Here is a 17,590-nt window from a genome sequence, read left to right as displayed (position 1 = left end):
CTCTGCCTACCTCCTAAAACTGTTTAAGTTGTTTCACATTCACTCAATACCTAAAGGTAAATGCAAAAAGCCCTAAAAGGTAAATGAGCTTAGCATATTCAAGGAGCTGAAAGAAGGCTAGCATAGATAAAGTTCAGAGCAGGAAGAAACAGTAAGAGGTATAATCATGGATGACCTTGCAGGCCTTGGTCAAAAAAAAAAACAAAAAACAAAAAACAAAAAACAAAAACAAAAAACGTGCCCTGTTTTGGCCATGCAGCTACTCAAGGGTTTTTAAAAAGCAGGGTCATAATGCAATGAAAATGGCACTCAGGCTCCTCTGTGAATATGGATCATAAAGAGAAGGAGCAGGAGATCAGGTGGGAACACTCCAGTAATCCACCTGAGATCTGACCACACTCTGATGCAGATGGGAGTGAGGAAGATGGCAGTAAAAATGCACAGAAGTGGACAAATTTGAAACACATTTTGAAGACAGGATGGACAAGGGATTGGTTGTAGAATTTTAGCCCATACAAAAATGCTAATGTCAATTACTGACATGACAAAGAGGAAGGAGGAAGAGTGTAGTTGGTGAGAAGAAAATAAAAAATTTGTTCTGTGTTAAATCTGAAATGTCTGTTACATTTCCTGAATGGAGATTTCAGGAAGAAAAACAACAGGGACATACTAATCACCATTTTGGCATGTTATGGGCAATAATACACTTTATACTAAGTGAGGAAAAGAGGTAAAATAACTTGATACCGGTCACAGAGCTCATAAGTGACAGGAGTTGGGATCTGAACATGGACATTTAACTGCAAACTCTATGCTCCTGCCCAACCACAAGCAGCTGAATCATGACCTTCGGACTCAGGGGCAAGGTCAGGGCTGGGGATAGAAATCTGGGAGCCACCAGCCTCTCCCTGAGCACCCAAGAGGGAGTGTAGACAGAGAAGAATGGACTAAGTGAGCTCTGAAAAAGCAGGGGCATGAGGAAGCTGGGAGAATAAATCTATAAAAGAGTTTTAGAAATTATAAAAAAAGCTAAGAAATAGAGCTATAATTAGTCTTTTCAGCTGGTCTTTATTCTTGAACCTCTCTCACATTTTTGGTACTCTCTTTTCACACGTTAATTATGTTCCTCCTCTGCCAACATTGCTATTCCAAGGACACTGTTAGAATTATGAACCTTTCAATCCTAAACTGTCAGAATACTTAACTTCATAAAGAACCAACTAGACCCAGAATGGAAAAGGATTCAGACTTTACTTAAATCCCAAAATAGTATTCACAGGAGCTGCATTTAAGTTTTTCTGAATGATACAAAAACTTTTAGATAATTCTCAGTCCTAGTTATTCAAAAGTCCCCCATATTTTCTATGCTTTAACATTCACTTGTTTCTAATGCTTCCAGTTATGAGATAAGGATTTAATGGACTAGACAATGCTAATCCTGATTGCTATTAAAATTTTATTTTGAATTAAAGCTTTCACTTCAAAATTATAATTAAGGTTATCCCTAACACACACACATAAGCTTTGTTTCCCAAAAGGTAGTCTCATAAAGATTTCATAGGAACCTAGCACTCAGCACTTTCATTTTTATTTATTAATAAAAATTGAAAAGGGCATTATATTTAGGTCAAACTCACAAAAGTGATGATTTGGGGCCATTTTTAACCTTCAAAAACAGCAACTTCATATAGCTCAAAGTGATTCAGTGCCACAATTTCTTAGGTCTCTTTTGTCCCTTGTGACTTATAAGAAATATAGATTTGGCTTCTCATTCCTGACACAGAGCTCTGAAAACACTTGGAATTATCTAAGTGATAAGAGCATAGCAGATTCCTTCCAACCACACCTGAGTTTACATTAATGAGGCAACTTTTGGTAAGCCCCAGAGGATGCTGGGCTGGTTGCCAGGGGAACCAACCATGGGATTAGAGGACTGGAACTTCCACTACCCTCTGGGAGGGGAAAAGAGGCTGGACGTTGAGTTCATCATAAGTGGCCAATCAGGGATCCCTGGGTGGCGCAGTGGTTTAGCGCCTGCCTTTGGCCCAGGGCGCGATCCTGGAGACCCGGGATCGAATCCCACGTCAGGCTCCCGGTGCATGGAGCCTGCTTCTCCCTCTGCCTGTGTCTCTGCCTCTCTCTCTCTCTCTCTCTGTGACTATCATAAATAAAAAAATAAAAATTAAAAAAAAAAAAAATAAGTGGCCAATCAAACTCTATAAAAAGCCTTAACCGAAAGGGTGCAAAGAGAGCTTCCGGGTTGATGAACACAGAAAAGTACCAAGGAGGCGGTGCACCTAGAGAAGGCATAGAAGCTCTTGTCCTTCTCATAAATCAATCAATTCCAACTGGTTGTGTGTTGGATCCTTTGATAATAAAAACCTGGTAATCTAATAAGTAAACTGTTTTCCTGGGTTCTGTAAGCCACTCCAACAAATTTCTGATTTACAGCCAGGCAATCAGAAACACAAGTGAAAACTCATACTTGTGATTGACTGGTGTCTCAAGCTGGAGGAGGAGTGGGCAGCCTTGTGAGGTAGAGCCCTTTAAGCCTTCAAGGTCTATGCTAATACCAGCTAGTGTCAGAATGGAGTTAGATCACAGGACACCTAGTTGGTGTCCACAAAGAATTGTAGAATTGCTTGGTGTGGAAAAACCCACACATCTGGAATAAAGAAAGATGTACCTACTGGGTGGTGTATAGAGAAAACAGTTTTTCTTTAGTTGGTAGAGAGTTTTTTCCTCTTTCCTTTCACCCTTTCTAAAGGGCCGGCCCTGAACTTAAAGCAGTTGCTTTTTTTTGTTTTGTTTTGTTTTTGTTTTTGTTTTTTTTATAATGTTGTATACTCCTCCAAAAACAAATAGTACTTTAAGGTGAATCAAAAGTAGTGATAAATAAACTTCAGGAAAAGTTCTAACTACATTTTAGTAACTATTTATATGGGCAATTTCACAGCTACAAAATACATTTGGCAAAAGATTTGCACGTGTATGTTTTTAGTTTTTTTGCTAACATTCTTTATTTTAATCCCCTATAATTAATGAAATAATGTTTCTAAACAGAAAGCAATTTTAAGCAAGAAAAGGAAACGTTCTTATTTTCCAAACATCCTATTAAATTTTGACAAATAATATTTTCAGAACATTTTTCATTCTGTGAACATTATTCATAGTGAAGCCTTTATTCTTTATCAAATCATAATTCCCGACTTATTTTTATAAATTTCTATTGGGAGTTGATAATTTTTTTATTATAGAAACTTTCAAGTATACACAAGAGAGTTAATAACAACTTCAACAACTATCCCTTCTAGCTCATCTTCCTTCATCAACACTGCCATTTCCTCTTCCCATCCCTACCACATTATTCTGATGAAAATTCAGACAGGTCATTTAAATACTTCAGAGGCATGATAGATACTTGTTTCTTAATTTAGGCCTGTCTTCCATTCTATGCCTTTTAACCAATTTATCCCTACTTTACATTCACAACCATGTCAATCAACCCAACCAACAACAGTCTTATTAACTACCTAAATCTGTTTATGTTGACATCCTTAAAATGAGAAAGAACAAAATTGCCTATTATCATCCATGCCATTCATAACTATGCCATGTAAAATCACACTTATAAAATACAGTTTTCTAAAGGACACTAAACTAGGAAAACTGTCATAATGAGGAATGCTCAGACTGCAACAGTGTCTGTTAGACAGTAACACACCAGTAAATGGCTGATGCACAGAAATGTACAGGGGCTTCTGTAAGGACACTTCTATATCCTTACAGAAACACATCATGCTTATGGTTAAGGTGGGCCATTGTCAAGACCAAACTGTGTTACGATTGTTTTCATTACCTCTCTTTATGTGACTCTCTAATCAGTTATGATAGGTTAAAGAAAACTGTCATAAATAACCTGTAATTCTAATGTCTGGAAAACAGGAAGGAGTAAATAGTTTTGTTATTATTATGCTCTTTGCAAGGAGTTTTTGATAACAAGTATTTGATAACAACAGTATGACGTAGTCTACTGTATAGTATAGCCCATACTATATGGTAACTACATACATGTATATATATATACAGGTATGTGTGTGTACAGTCTAACAAAAAGTATACTTTATTGAAATAATTATATCATGCATGTGAATACAAGTGACAGTTACTCGATTTTGGCGCTAAAAAGAAGTTCCTTTTAGTCCCATAGCACATACAATCACATGTCTCTCTCTGAACAGACAGGAAGGAAGTTTAAATTTAACATTCTAGCAGAGTAACTTTACCTTTCCAATAGAATCAATCTTTTTGATAATCCTTTGGTTGTCTTAATCATTCTTATTTTTAATTTTTCATATACTCCAGTTTCCTTTCATAAGGAAGTTTTGTTTTGTTTTTTAAAGATTTTATTTATTTATTCACAGGAGACAAGAGAGACAGAAACAGAGACATAGGCAGAGGGAGAAGCAGGGTCCCCATGCAGGGAACCCGATGTGGGACTCGATCCCAGGACTCCAGGATCACACCCTGAGTTGGAAGGCAGACGCTCAACCGCTGAGCCACCCAGTCGTCCCTATAAGGAAGTTTTAAGTGGTTTTGTTATGTCATTTTTGTAAGCAGCATACAGTAGCAACAAGTATGTTTGGAAAAAATGGCTGATTAACACTTTCTGAATTGTGAAAGGCTCAAAAGTTTTTTAGAACTGAAGGCCTGATTTCTTTCTAAATGAGATTAAAATTAAGAGCACCGTGTCAGAATTTATGAATCTTATGAAAATGAAGAGAGTGGTCAATAAGTCTCCTTTGATGGCAGCTCCTATTAGAGAAGAATGCTAGTAAGCCCTGTCCTGGGCTTCTGGGGAAGAGATCTCCCTGTCACTGACATTTGCTGCAGAGCTACCTGGGTCTCTGCATCACAACACACCTTCTTCCCCAAGGCAGGAGGAGTGGCCTATACAGTTTGTGTGTAAAAAACATCTGGTCATATGTGGCTCCATCCTTTCCTTTCTCTTTTCCTCTGTTTACAAGCATACTCATTAAGCTCTGCTCACCTGTACTGACAGAGTAAGCCTACACGATGGGAGGTTGCCCAGCACTGCCTTAGCTGGGTGGATAGTCAGACTACGTCTATTAGAAAGTAACACATCAGTAAATAGCTGGTGCACAGAAATGTACAGGGGCTTCTGTAAGGGCACTTCAATACCCTTACAGATACACATTATGCTACGGTTTAGTCAGGCCACTGTCAAGACCAAACTATGTGACAGAATTGTTTTCATTACTTCTCTTTATGACTCTCTAACCAGTTATGATAAAGAAAACAGTCAAAAATAACCTGTAATTCTGACATTAAGAAAATAGGAAGGAGAAAAGAATTTAACATGCAGACCTTAGCCATATTCCCCCATCTACTTTTGTAGGTGATAAAAGTGACATTTCAATTCCTAGCTATCTGCCCACCAAGTCCATCTCTCCATTGGTAAGAACCTGAACAGGGACAAACAGACCACAAAAATCACAAAGCTCAAAAGAAGAGAAGATGAAATGAAAATAAAATTTAAAAATTAAGTATAAAGCCAGGTTCCCTGAAATAGATTCATTATTTAAAAAAGATTATTTATTTATTTATTTATTTATTTATTTATTTATTTATTTGAGAGAGAGAGAGAGAGAGAGAGAGAGAGAAATATCACATGGGGGAGAGGGAGAAGCAGACTCCCCCACTGAGCAGGGAGCCCGATGAGGGACTTGACACCAGAACCCTGAAATCATGACCTGAGCCGAAGGCAGACACTCAACCATATGAGCCCCTAAAATAGATTCATTTAAAAAGCAAATTAAAGGAAGAAGTCTACCATGGTAAAGTTCATTTTTGGTACAGAACTTTACTTACTGATTTTCAAAATCATAAGTCACAAACCAATTGAAGCTACTCTCATCTCTTTGTCTTTCAACTGCAGTAAGTTGATCACTCCCTTTCTTGAAATAGTTTTTTTTTTTCTTGGTTTCCAACACAAACACCTCTCTCCTCACTCTTCCCACTCCTATAGCTTAAAATGTCTTTTTTCATTGATGATTTTTAATTTATATCTCCCTCATGCAGTAGGTTTGTATCTACTTGACTACCTGACACATGCATGCCAACAGAGAACTTAAATGTGGCCAGAATAAAGTATGTGATCCTCCTACACCTATTTCCAAACTATTCCATTGCCAGTCTTGCAAACAATGGTACCACCAAATAAATGATACTACTACTCAACTACCTATTCAAGGTAAAACTTTACATCCTCCTTTTTTCTTTACCACCATCTTCCATGAAGTCTACTATTTTTCTCCTTTCAAACAACTCTGTCCACACCAACACTGATTTTCCCTTTAAGTCTAGTATAATCTATCTTCTATACTCTAGCCAATGACTTTCAACTACCCTGAAATTTATTTCTGGCCTTGGAACAACCAAGTTCCTTGCAGCCCAAATAAAGGCTTTTGTGTTTGCTGTCCTACTGTACAGAAAATGCCAACAAACTTAATATAATAAATTCACAACTATAATTAATAAATTCATGTTTTCTTTGACCTGCCCCTTCTTTTCATATGTCCATGAAGGCAGCTAACAGCATCTGGTGCAAGGTAGGAGGAGCTCCAACCCACCTCCATAAAAAAGTTGAATAAATTTATTGAATATATTACTGCCTACATATTTACTTCTTCATAATTATATAGTCCATTAAATCTCAAGCATAAGAGTTGAACAATCTAAGCCACATTTCAATCAGAAAGGACCAAGAGTTACTTACGGAGTCCTACAGAATCTGGTTTGCCATTATCATTCTTACTTGGTTGTACAAGTGGAGCAAATGAAACAGCAAGGATGTTTTTACTTTCCCAAGTGTTTTGTCCAGTTCGCATAATTTGTGTTAACTATTTAAAGGGAAAAACAGAAATAGAATAGCTTAGTCCTGGAAATGTGATCATCTTATAGTCACAATTTTGCTTTAACAAAATAAATGCCAATGGTTGCTATAGTCACTTCTATTTGAATGCAATCAAATTACTTTCATTTAAATACTTACCATAAAATAATAAGGAATGACAAATATTTGCAGCTCTAGAAAGATAAGTCCATGTAAGTAGATCCAAATATGGTCTAGTGACTCATAATATTATATTTGGGCTCTGACAGCTTCTGGGGGTCTTATTTCAATCCACACCTGCCAGGGGCTCCCAAAATATATGTCTCACATAGGTTCAGTTGTTTGGTTAAAGCACTATATTAATAAAACCATGTTCTGATTATTGTTCCAAAGAGTCAATTTCTTGGTCTTCCATGATGGTAAAAAAGGCAGATTCTAATTCTAATCTCAACTTAGTATTTCAAAAATAGATTTAATTAATCACAAGAGGATTAGAAGTTTACCCACCTGGCAAAAATCCATCCCCAGTCCTTGGGAAAAAAATATTAGCTCAGTACATGGCTTGATCAAGTTGAATTAATACTTTCAATTTCTACCATAAAAGTCAGTGCATTATATTTCAGATCAGTATAATAGTATATAATTAATATTTAATAAAATACCAATGGGAAGCCATATCTTAAATGTTTGAAGATATATCTTTAACAGAAAACAGAAGATTGTTCATCTGGGAGTCTCAACTCCAGAAGCATTTGAGTAACTTTTTTCCAGGAGTGTTTTTTAATGAATGTTTTATATTATGTCTTTTTAATAACTGACAAACAATTTGCCACAGAGCACAGTACAAGGTAATGGCAAAAAACTTAACTGCAAATAACATGCTGTGATGTTAAGGGACTCCCTAAGATTATAAACTCCAAAATGATCAGGCAAGGTCCCAGTTGTCTTACACAATTTATCTTCTACTGTATAAACCACAAAGCATTTTAAACATCTCAAACAAACTTAGGTTAAAATGAGTATTACAGATTTTTTTTGAAATGCATTTTTGTACATTTTTTTTGCATTTTTGTACATTTTTAAAGTAATTTCCTTTTGAAAGATCCACCCATTTTTTAATACATCAGTATTTTCATGCATTTATTATACCTAGTAATTCTCAACCGAAGGCAAGCAAATATTTTCAAGTGAGTCAATGTAGTACTAAATGAAGAATTAAAAATTTACTTGTTTCTTCAATAGATTTAAGTAGTCCAAATCAAATCCCAAATATATTTTCTTTTTCTCATGTTCAGAGAACTAAAAAAATGTTTGAAACTGAGCAGCTAGTAGAGATTATTACATCCAACTGAAACAAGCTCCAGGTAAAGAAACTGTAGGAAGAAACGACTTGGCAAACACCATGTAGGTGGTAGCTAAGCTCTTGGTGAAAGACCAAATCTCTTCAAATCCTAGTATAAAGAATTTCTTCTATATCTGCTTTGGTTCAGTAATTAAGACTCCATTTCAAGTTTTGATCTATGGCGGGTACTTCTCTAAAAATTAAACCTACTTTTCACTGATTCCATTTCCCACCTTAAGCTACTGTGTTTAAGCAAAGGACAGTAAAGTTACCTGATCTTCTATAGGCATGACTAGAATGCCTCCAACTTTCAGTAATATTTTCATGTAGTTTTCATGGTCTTTCTGGACACCAGCCCCACAATAAATTCGATCATACTGATGACTGTCAGATGCTATCTGGAGGCAATTACCAACCACAAATGCAGGTTCACAGAACTCAAATCTGCATGAAAAAACAAATATATTTTAATTCATTTAAATAAAATATTAAATCTAAAAAAATTAACATAATTCAGTTTTTTGTAACAGTGAAGTTACCAAAATTAATTTTAGGATAAATATCATTATGAAATTTGATTTAAATATCATATTTATGAAGCTTAACTGATCAAATATAGTGTTTTATCATCAATGATAGAGTGCACATGTTTACAAAACATTAACCTATTTTTTGCCAAACTGAAACCTCATTTAGAGCTTAAAAAAATGAATATAATGAAAAGCCCTTCATGATACCCATCTTATGATGCCCCACAAATGACATATACTAAGGATGAGAATCACAAGGGTCAAACAAACAAGATTCACCTTCCACTGCCCTTTCCAAAAAAAAAAAAAAGCTGACAGGCCAGTGTCAATGGGAAGGGCTCATGCAGTATTCATCTCTGTTTGATATTTTTGCTATGGCTAATAGTGGAAAGTTTTGTCAGGAAAAGACATCAATGTCCTGACCACATACCTTAGCAACCACTAAGATTAGGGAGATTTTCCTTACAGATTTTAGCAGAGCTATGTTACAGGATTGTTAGAGGATGTTACTGCTGCTTTGTGATCTCCCTATGCAACAAAAGGAGATACTGTTTTCAAAGCAAAGGCATTTTATCCAGGCCACCTGTTCCTGGTTACAGTGTTGGTTCATGGTATATAGAGTTATGCTTTTACAAACTAACCTATTTAGACTTCTACTTTATTCCTTAAATTTTAACAAATTGGAAAATAGTTACTAACATGTAACATTAATTAAAATCCCAAAGCACTAATAAAACATGTAATCTTTTAAAAAACTAACTCATGGAATATCCTTTTACTTTTAAGTTAATTAAAGTTAATATGACCACACAGCAAAATCAGGCTATTATTTGAGAATGAAATAATTTATATTAAAAGTTTCGGCATGCAGTGAAAAATGACACTGATTGAATCATAATCATTTCTGCTTTATAAAACATATCCTGCCCTTTAGTAATTAATAGACTTATTACATAACAAGTTTCCATTAAAATTCACTAAAACACAGACACATTATCTTCATTAATATTTAAAGAAGAATTTACCAGAATTATGCCGTTTTCAGTATCCTGTCTTCTAAGTGGAAGGGTCAAGGGTAGGGTGGGAAGGACTGAGGGGTTAGGGTGGGGTGAGTAATCTGTGTATACTCTCTTTTCCACACCCACATACTAGGGTAAGTCCATGCCTCATTTTTCCTTTCAGTGCAACTGCCTCCCTGCTAGTCACATTTTTCAAGTCCCTTCCATGGTTTTGTTCCCTACTGTACAGGATAGGGTGAAGTTTCCTTATAGTACCACATGGGGCTTTTTATGACCCTACCATCAAACTGTCCTGCCAGATTCATTTCCTGGCTCTGCCTCCCCTGCATACCCCCTTCTTCCTGCCAAACTATGCTGTAGCCAGACTGACTTACAGTTGACCCTTGAACAAGGCAGAAGTTAGGGGTGCAGACCTCCTCCCTCAAATATCCAAGTATAACTTATGACTCCGCAAAAACCTAACTACTAATAACCTACTGTTGACCAGAAGCCTTACTAACATGAACAGTTGACTAATAGATATTTAGTATGTTACATGTATTATATACTATATTCTTACAATAGAGCTAAAGAAAATATTAAGAAAATAAGGAAGAAGAAAAAACATATTTATAGTACTGTGCCATAAAAAAAATCTGCATTTAAGCCATCCTGCACAGTTTAAAACTATGTTGTTCAAGGGTCAACTGTGTGCTTCTAGTTGCTTAGTGAAGTATTACAAAATGTTTTGGAACTCTGTATCTGTGTATATATGCTGTTCCTTTGACTAAAATTCTTCCCATGATAAACGCCTCCTATCCCTTCAAGATACAGTTCAAATACCAGTTTTAGTAATGAAATCTTATCCAATTCTGTTTTAACAGTATCTCATTCTTGCTACTTGCATAGTACACAGGAAAGTATAAACTTACCTAGGTTAGGGACCATACTTAAATTCCTTTTAAACTCAAGACTATGGTACAACCTATGATTGTCTAAAATATGGCCAAATTATAATTTCTTGACTTTCAACTAATCAGATAATGCAGATCATGTGGTTTAATCACTTCACCAAACTCACAATAAGCATTCTTTAAAATGAAAAGGACTATTTTCAAGGAAGTCTATCTAAAAATATTTATTCTTATAAAAATTCAACTTAAAAAATTTAATTTTATAATAATTTAAGTCAGTCTTATTTTCAGGATGAATATGAGCAGGGAATTTATTTTTAAAAAATTAAATTATTAAAACTTCTTTTAGCAAGTCTGTTAAATCAACTCAAAAATATGCTTATGGTTTTAAAATCTGTCTACTTGTTAAAAATACATGATAGTTTACAGAAGTATGATCTAGGACAACACCATTCCAAGTAAACACCTTACAATTAAAACCACTTCTCAGATTAATAATATTTTATACATCCTTATCACAGCAAAATTAATTAGAAAGAATTTAGTGCCTGATTTTAAAATCAAATGTGTGATTCTGGTCAAATTTCCTTATACTACAAATGAGCACAATCCATTAAGTGAAATATTATTTACTGAGCACCAGTTGTGTGTAAAGATTGAACATACACTGGGAAACAATCATGCCTACAGTTAGTGAAAGAGATAGATGAGCATCAGAGAATCTCAGGAATAAAGATTTAAACTATGATAAATGCTCTGAAGGAAGAGAATAGGATTCCTTAAGACTGACAGTGTAAAGAAATGGACAGACCTAGGGAATCAGAGAAAGCTTCCTTAAGAAACAACAAGTTGTGAACTGAAAGATGAGACAGGGTAATCTAGAGCTATATGGTAGCCGAGATGGTAGTCACTAGCCACATGTGGATATTGAGGTTTTAAAATGCAGCTAGTCCAAATTGAAATGTACTATAAGGATAAAATTCACATGGGATTTCAAAGATTTAGTCCAAAATAAATATTAAAATAGCTCAATATTTCTTTTATACATATGTGTATAGCAGTGAATATGCGTGTGTATGTATGTGGATATGTATTTCAGCCACATAAACTGAAGATGCTAAATACCCTTCTACTTATCACCAGTAACTAGAAGCTTCAAATACTTTCTCCTTAACACAATCTTCCCTTTGAAATATTCTCCTGGTTTTCCTGCTATTTACGTGAATATTTCTTCTGAATTTTAGATGTATCTCCATTACATATTATAGTCCTCAAAATATATTTACTGAGTGAACCATATAAAAAACAAATGTTTTGTCAATTTTTCCACCTATCAACTTAGAACATGAACCCAAAATAAAATCTCAGGACTAGGAGAGAGACTTGCCCAGAAAGTTACAGGAAAAATATGTGCCTATGATACTTTCTGTATCAATATGATGGTTCTTGTTTTATTAAATTAGTCACTATAGAAGCTGTAACTTGACAATACAGAATACAGTTTTCTCAAAATGCAAAAAAAAAACAAACACAAAAAAACACAAAAACCCTCAAATAATTAAAAAAAAAATCCTTGCCTTTAATGAGTCAGTCAACTGTCCTATAACTGAAAGGCACTTTTTTGGGCCCTCCTGAAGACCTTAAATAAGCCACCATAACTTTAGGAAACAATTTAATGCTTTCTTTCCCCAGTAATGCAGATCAAAACAAGTATATGTGCTTCCACTTAGGGAGAATTACAAAAGATAATTACACTGAAAATCAAATCTCTAAATCTATAAATTTCTACTAATGCAAATGGAACATATATTTCTAACAAATACATATGGGATCCTTACACTTTCATTTAACAGTCAAATTAACTTCCTTTGAAAGAATATTCAAATCTGAAAATTTAATAAAACTTGAGATGTTCCTAAGGACTGGACTATTTCTAGATACAAAATAGTAAAAAAAAAACTTCAAGGAAATAAATAAAATTGGAGAACACTGTAATATTTTTAAATGTTGGCACTAAAACACCTAGAATATATTAGAAAATTCATATGCCAAAGACATCACAAAAAAGTTGTAACACTACCAATTTAGTAGTTATTAAGGAAAACATCTACCATAGATAGTGTTCCATCTGGGGGTTCTTTATTGTAACTATGGCTTGGTCTTTTTTTACCAGTAATACATGAATCCTTCACATTAGTAAAGAACACAAAACAATGTGCAAACTGCATACCATTTTATGTATATGTATATACACACACACACACACACATACATACATACAAATAAATGGGTAATGGATTATCTTTCCTAATAAAGGACTTAGAGATGAGCTTAAATATTTTTAACTAGGTACATAGTTGAGGATCTTAGACATTTTGTATTCTAATATTAAAACTATGGCTTATTTTTTATAACAGCATTTCACAAAAGTATACCAATTCCACAGCTAATAATACTTTTTGATAAAGTCGATGATTAAAAATGTTTAGGCCTATGTTTTATGGATATGCTCCTACCCATGTCAGATCACGCTCATGCTGATATTTGCAAAGAACTAAACAACTGACTGGAGATATGGATGAGGGCTACCGTGTTATCAAGAGTAAATTACAACTCCTACTCAGACTTCCACTGTAGACAGAAAAATAAAGAAAACATTTTCTTCCATAAGCTTTCACTATCTTCTGAAAGCTGCATCTCACCTAGGTTTCCACAAACCTCTATAGAGGCAAAGGACATATTTTTAAACCACAAATACAAGTTGGATATAATCTGGAAGACTTTAGCAATAAACTAATCAGAAGTTTTCACTTTATTACAAAATAGTACTACACTATTTATAGATCTATATATAAAATCTAGGTTAAAAATAGTGAAAAAGAAAATCCAAATTTCATTTTTTTCACATTGACCACAAACCTGAGGGGGAGAGGAAAAGCAAGAGGTGTACCAAAATGGCATTTCCTATGTGGTTATTATTTTACTCATGAAAGTATGGTTCACATGTACTTGCCCTAATTTTTATTCTTAATTTAGAAAAGTTCATTAAAATTTTATGACTGTTAGTAAAGTGAAAAGTAGCAATCATTTTTATTCTTTGAAGAAAATTTCTCAAACACAATTTCCCAGATGGAGATGACTCACGTTCCTAAATTACACTGAATTATCCTAACAATGTAAGTTATCTGTATACAAAATAAACAGTTCTGAAATGTGTGTAATAACTATAAATTAATTCACTTTAGACTTATAGTTTGTTTGATTTAAATCTGAAAATTTAGTAATTGTTTTTAGACTCTTATGCAGAGGGAAAATATTTGACACACTCTTACTAAAATGTAGACTGGAAATCATTTGCAGAAAAATATAGAGCACATATTATCTTGGTTTTCAACATGAACACTTGCCCAAAAGACCACCGGGATTCTCATCACTTACCTTAGCAGTGGTTTTCTTTATAGGTGCATGTTGGAATATCTTCGTCTGGAGACGGACAGATGATTTCCTTCACAGCAGGGACCTTGCCAACTTGCCCATATAATTCTTTTGATAAGCTGCTAGGAGATCAGGGTGACCTAGCCTTGCCCTGCAGCTTCCCTCTTAGACGGATAGTCTAGGTCTAGGAGCTGACTGAGAGTAGAAAAAACAACATTCCCCTTCAATACACTGTTGAAGTGGGGGCTGAAAATTTGCACACCTAGTTTATCATGTGCCACAGGATGCTGTCATTGAAAGTTTAGACAATTATTCCAATGGAATAAAGGATTTCAAGGTCATTGGAAAGAATCCTACCTTGTTCTCATTCCTCATCCAAAACAATCTGCCAAATGAATCACAGAAACCTTTTTCTTAAAACACTTTGTCAAAATACACATTTTGGGTTTTAAGAGCTATGACTACTTAATTAAAACAAGACAAAACTTCAGAATTTTCCATTGGGAAGAAAATCCAGGGAAACATTATCTCTTGATCTCCAAATGCAGTTATACTACTCAAAAACTCTTACAATCAATAATTAAGCTATAGTATAAAGCAAAATTTTAAAAATCAATTACTTTACCTTTTCAAGTGTTTTCCCTTCCAACTGCACCAAACTCATCTCAGAATAATTCAAGCATTATTTAAAGCAAAGTGTTAAGAGTAAGTAAATACAGTGTTCTTCCATTGAGTGAAGCTTTTGGAAAATCCATAGATCAAAAACAATCTCTAAATGCTTTATAGGAAATGTGCAGGTACATCACATAAAAGTAAGCCTTCAGTATTTCAACAATTATTTCCCCTAACAATGTGTTTGAAGCCATCCAACTTTTCCCAATGCCATTTCTCATTGATGGAAAAATATATAATTGATAAACAGCCCTGATGACTATTCTCAAGCATTTCTGTTACCACCATTTGAATGTTGGTCATGATTAAAAACTGTTCAGGACCTGTAATAACTGTTATAAAACTAACATCTGAACATTATTGGTGCATCAAAATATTCAAATATCTAAGAAATATTTTGAAATAATGTTGAATATGTAGTCACAGATAACAAAACTATTTCAAGTATGCATAATTCTCTTAAAGATGAAGCAGGACTACTCTGCTGATAAAGTTGACAGAATATAGAAGCATTTAATTTTTCCAATGCAAATAAAACCACATGGGAAAAAATGAACCTATAATTAAAGATAAACTTAGGCCACCAGATACTGTCATAAATCAATTAAACAAATCTTCTAAAACACAGAAGAGTATACTAATTGTGCATTTACCTTAAAACTTATACCTCAACTAAATTTGAGGACTACATTGCTTCTCTGAGTCATCTGTGCCCTCAAAAGTAACTCACACCATAAGTGAGTTTCATTAATGAACAGGGTAGGTATACTTTGTAATAAAAATGCTATCATGCATTTAACCATGTTAACAGCATTCCTTAATTCTAATATAAGGGAAGTAAATGATGAAAAAATAAGTGCTGCTTCAACTTTTGTATCTTGGGCTAAGTTGCTTGACTGTAATTCATGGGGAGCAGCTTACTGCTGGGAAGAAATATTAGAAGAAATCAGTATTTACATTATCATAGCTAAATCAGAACTAAATAAAAAGGCTGGCTTAATGAGGTCACAGCTTGTCTATTCCTCAGTTTTCCTAGCTGGGCAATGTGGACATCAATACAGCCTCTTGGGCTGTGGATTAAGCACTTAGAATGAATGGTACATGGTACTTAATGAACAGACAATACATATTAAGTGCTATTATTTTTTATTACCTCATTACGGTTTTCAGTACTCCTATCATGACTCAGTTATATGAAAAATTATATAGAAACAAAAGTCCTCCCCATTTGAACAGAATGAAAATCTTCAAATAAATCAGACTACGCTGCACTCATTTTGCTACTGATGTTAGAATATTTCCAAAGTCAGCTAACAGTATCCTTGAAAGGGAGGGGAGATAGGAACGACCAATCTCTTATAAGGAAATGGCACACTCCAAAACATGCATTCCAGAGTGCTAAGTCAACCTCATGCACAGGTACACATGTAAGTACATAAACATTGCTATAAACAAATGCTATACCAAACACCAACTCATTTGTAAAGTATAAACTGGATAAAGGTTTACAATTCAGGCTACTTTAACTAACTTATTCTTCCAAGTTACTATAAACTGGCGAGATTATTTTGCTTACTGCTTGAGCACAAATACTGATAATAACTTGACCTTCTCCAAACTTCTTCCCTTATGAAAACCAGACACTGAAGGGCCTTTAAAACCTAGGCCCAAAGACTTGTCTAGATCAGAGTGGGCTAAAACAAAGGTATTCTAAAGAGTCTGTGTGAAGAGCAGAAGTGAGGGCAGCCTGCTGCTTGTTTCTGTAAATATAATGTTCGTAGGACATCTCACCCCCATTTCCTTCCATGGCGTCTAATGCTGCTTCTGCATTACAATGGCAGAGTTGAGCAGTTACTACAGGGACCAGTTAGCCCAGGAAGTCCAAAATAGTTACTAACTTTTACTAGAAAAGTCTTGCCCGTGTTTAGGAAGACCTTTAAAATCAAATGTCAGTTTTATAAGGAAATTTCAGCAAATCTGGAAATGCCACAGGTAGAGCAAAGGGAAAAGCCATACAAGAGAGCTCCCCCTTCGTGCCCATCTCCAAATACAGTAAATTCAGAGTAGCCTCTTCAAATTATTTCATTTGCTGATACAGGAGTATGGCATGGAAAGAAAAGTAAAATGCATACATTATAATAAAGATTCTTTCTCCTAAAAGAAAAAAATACTACTTTCAAGACTCAGGAACCAAGTTTGCTTTATAAAGTACACACAAAAACACACATTTGTATTTTTTAAAAGGTTACCTTACCTTATATATTTTAAGGTTGAGTTTATAGATTCTTTCCCACCTACTATATTTGGAGTTCACTATGATCTCCAATAGATATATGTAGGAAAATTTTAAAGATGCAATTTAAATCATAAGTGACATAACAATACTTTTGAAAAAAGAATTTATTAAAATAGATCCAAACAAATAGGATAAGACTGGAAGGTATTAGGTTTTAGCTATCTCTTCTCTGTGTTACACATGATCAAGAATAATCTGGTACTGAAGAATACAAAAATAGATATTAATTTAATTAATATTAATTAATTAATAATTTACTTTAGATATTAATGTAAGTTACTTTATATTTTGTTAATTAAAATATGTATTTTGATGACCTGTATACAATTAAATATAATGAAACCACTTGGAAATGGGATTTTTAAAATCACTTTGGCAAGTTTTTCAAATTCAAAAAACTGATTATAAATAAAAATATCATCCACAAACATGAAGGAAAACTGCTAGGAAATCATCAAAACACTAGAATGGACACTATTATAATTTC

The 17,590-nt window shown here is 34.3% G+C and overlaps 1 protein-coding gene across 6 annotated transcripts in view; it reads right to left on the bottom strand.

Annotated features, from left to right (window-relative positions):
- PCMTD1 (protein-L-isoaspartate (D-aspartate) O-methyltransferase domain containing 1) overlaps positions 1-17,590 on the bottom strand; it is a 68,307-nt gene that overhangs the window by 4,660 nt on the left and 46,057 nt on the right. For 5 of the 6 annotated variants that reach the window (XM_077876962.1, XM_077876967.1, XM_077876964.1 and 2 more), the window contains 2 exons: positions 8,531-8,702; positions 6,800-6,923 (listed from right to left, as the gene is read on the bottom strand). In XM_077876962.1, coding sequence (XP_077733088.1) covers positions 6,800-6,923; positions 8,531-8,702 — 296 coding nt within the window. Of the gene's footprint in view, positions 1-6,799; positions 6,924-8,530; positions 8,703-14,138; positions 14,331-17,590 lie in introns of all 6 variants that reach the window. The other variant, XM_077876966.1, reaches the window with a different exon arrangement.

The sequence above is a fragment of the Canis aureus genome, chromosome 28 (genome assembly GCF_053574225.1).
Source record: "Canis aureus isolate CA01 chromosome 28, VMU_Caureus_v.1.0, whole genome shotgun sequence".
In the NCBI taxonomy this organism is placed as follows: domain Eukaryota; kingdom Metazoa; phylum Chordata; class Mammalia; order Carnivora; family Canidae; genus Canis; species Canis aureus.
The sequence above is the reverse complement of the archived record's forward strand: the minus strand, read 5'-3'. Positions and strand labels throughout refer to the sequence as shown.